General features: G+C 38.6%; 1 protein-coding gene across 1 annotated transcript; it reads right to left on the bottom strand.

Annotated features, from left to right (window-relative positions):
• Positions 1-948: 948 nt before the first annotated feature.
• LOC121743550 (zinc finger protein ZAT5-like) lies at positions 949-2,117 on the bottom strand. Its single transcript, XM_042136876.1, has one exon. It carries the CDS (start codon positions 1,891-1,893, stop codon positions 1,105-1,107), a length of 789 nt encoding a protein of 262 aa, XP_041992810.1. The 5' UTR covers positions 1,894-2,117; the 3' UTR covers positions 949-1,104.
• Between the last annotated feature and the right edge of the window lie 231 nt (positions 2,118-2,348).

The following is a 2,348-nucleotide window of genomic DNA, read 5'->3' as shown; positions in this document are numbered from 1 at the left end:
AAACATAACACGTTTGCAGAACAACAAAATTCACATCATTTTGTTTAATTCGCGATATAACAATGTCAACATAATTGTTATTGATGATAGGTAACTAACATACTTATATCGGCATATTTTAGAAAAAAGATGAAGTTATTCTTTGTTTTGATTCTACTATCAATATATAATATGTGTTGATTTAAAACGACATGTCTTCTTGGGACTTGTCATATTATAAGTCAATAGCTATATCTACTACTCCATATTTCATATTTGACGTCTCATTTAATTTGCCTTAATAAATAATACGATTAGTTAGTTACAATCACCGGATTAGTGGATAATAGTTTTAGACTTTTAGTTAGTTAAATTACATAAAGGCTTAATAGTTCGTTAAAGGTAATTAATTAGGCGCGTTTGAGAAATTAGTGATATGGAAACGCAAGTGAGATGCTGAAAGCTAGGCTATCTAACCTAAATATGTAAATATTTTAAGATGAATAAGTGATGGGTTGGTTTGCTATCTTTCCTATCCCTTTATTCCTCGTCATATAATGGAAAGTCGAAATATACACTCAAAGAAAACCTCTTATTTTAATCTTTTTAATTATTTTTTATTTGTAATAGATATTGCAAACACAACCTATTCCATCACTTTGCTTGTGGTGCTCCTCATGCCTTGCTCGAGTCGCCCTCCCTCTCATAAATACTAATCCATCAATTAGTGAAATTGGTAGTTATATACACTCTTATTGAAAATAGTAATAAACGAAATTCCATTAAAGAAAATAAAGTACCTTGAAAGTAGCATTTTGTTACTTCCATTCCAATTAAAATAACAAAACAAAAAAGAAAACATGAGAAGATGCCACATCACTCACTTTTCGTGAATGAAAGGCAACCGTGAATAGTAACCACTTACTCACTCAAAGAATTCAACTTAAACTTCATCACTCAAAGAATAAATTATGAAAATCAACCAAAATGTGTATTCAATGAATTAATAACCGAAACAATAATGAATAATGGGACTCATAAATTTATAATATAGTAAAAAAAATATTGTGGGCAAGAAAAATAATTATTCACATGATCAAATGTCAACCCCAATTTCCCTCCTATTTAGTAGTGGCAATCCACCAGCGCGGCGGCGGAGAACACTACATCAGGCGGCGGCGGCTGTAGTTTCTCATCCTCCGGCGGCGCCGGTAGGTTGAGATCCAATACCAACATATTCCTCGCCTTCTCTTCATGCGACGTCGTTTGGTCACCGGGAATCCTTCCGATAGCACTAGGCGGCGCGGCCGACCTATGCCGCCGCATGTGGCCACCGAGGGCCTGCCCGGATCCGAATTCGGAGCCGCAAATCGAGCACTCGTGCATTTTGGACTTGTTGGGATCATTTTGTGTGGCTGGTGGTGGAGAAACAGTAGTTAATTTCCTCAACTCCTTTCCACCTTCCAATTCTTGATTTTCCGGCGACGGTGGAGACTTCTTCTGATCAGCTTCGGCGGCGGTTTTGGGCTTCTTGTGGCTGGCCCGGTGGCCGCCCAGCGCTTGGAACGACGGGAAGGTTCTGTTGCAAGTCTTGCACTCGTAGACGTAGATGCCTACTTTTCCGGCGGCGGTGGTGGCCATCTCGGCGAATTTCCGGCTGCTGAATTTAGTCTTGATTTCTTCGGGTTGCGGAGGGGAATTTCCACGCGCGAGGAGGATCAAGCAGTTGGCCATGTCCTCGTCCTCTTCCGTGCTCGTCGATATCCCGCTTGAGGTGGCGGGAGATGAGGCCAATGAATTGTATAACTCGGCGGCGCCGCCGTTGGAGGAGGTGGAGGAAGACGGCCGTGGCCGCTTCGTGCGCTTCCCTTTCACGATCATATTCTGATCGTGAAATTCCTCCAATTTCATCATCCCTAAACAATAAATAAATTGATTTGAGAGTGAAGAAGAAATTGAAGAAAAGAACACACACTATAATTGAGTGGAATTAAGTGTGAGAGAAAGTGAGAATGAAATAGTGAGGCTTATAATTAACACCAATATATGTTTATATATATTGGGTGGCGTTAAAAGCCAACCCTCGTGAATACTCAACACTTCAGCTTAAGCCAACCAATCTTTCTTGCTTCGGTTTCCAACTATAAAACTTTGTGTGAATTTCTCTGTCTTTCTTTTTCCCTACTTTCTTAACCAACTACTACTATTTGATTTTTCACCTTTTTTTTATCCAATTCAATGCATATCAACTATAATATTTATGTTGTGTGTAAAAAATGGTAATATAGATCAAAATCGAGAGGTATTTAATATGCTAATTTATTGTTTAGTCTAAGTCAGAGGCTTAATTTAATGTACGTTAAAATAAA

Source organism: Salvia splendens, chromosome 8 (assembly GCF_004379255.2).
Source record: "Salvia splendens isolate huo1 chromosome 8, SspV2, whole genome shotgun sequence".
NCBI lineage: Eukaryota > Viridiplantae > Streptophyta > Magnoliopsida > Lamiales > Lamiaceae > Salvia > Salvia splendens.
The sequence above is the reverse complement of the archived record's forward strand: the minus strand, read 5'-3'. Positions and strand labels throughout refer to the sequence as shown.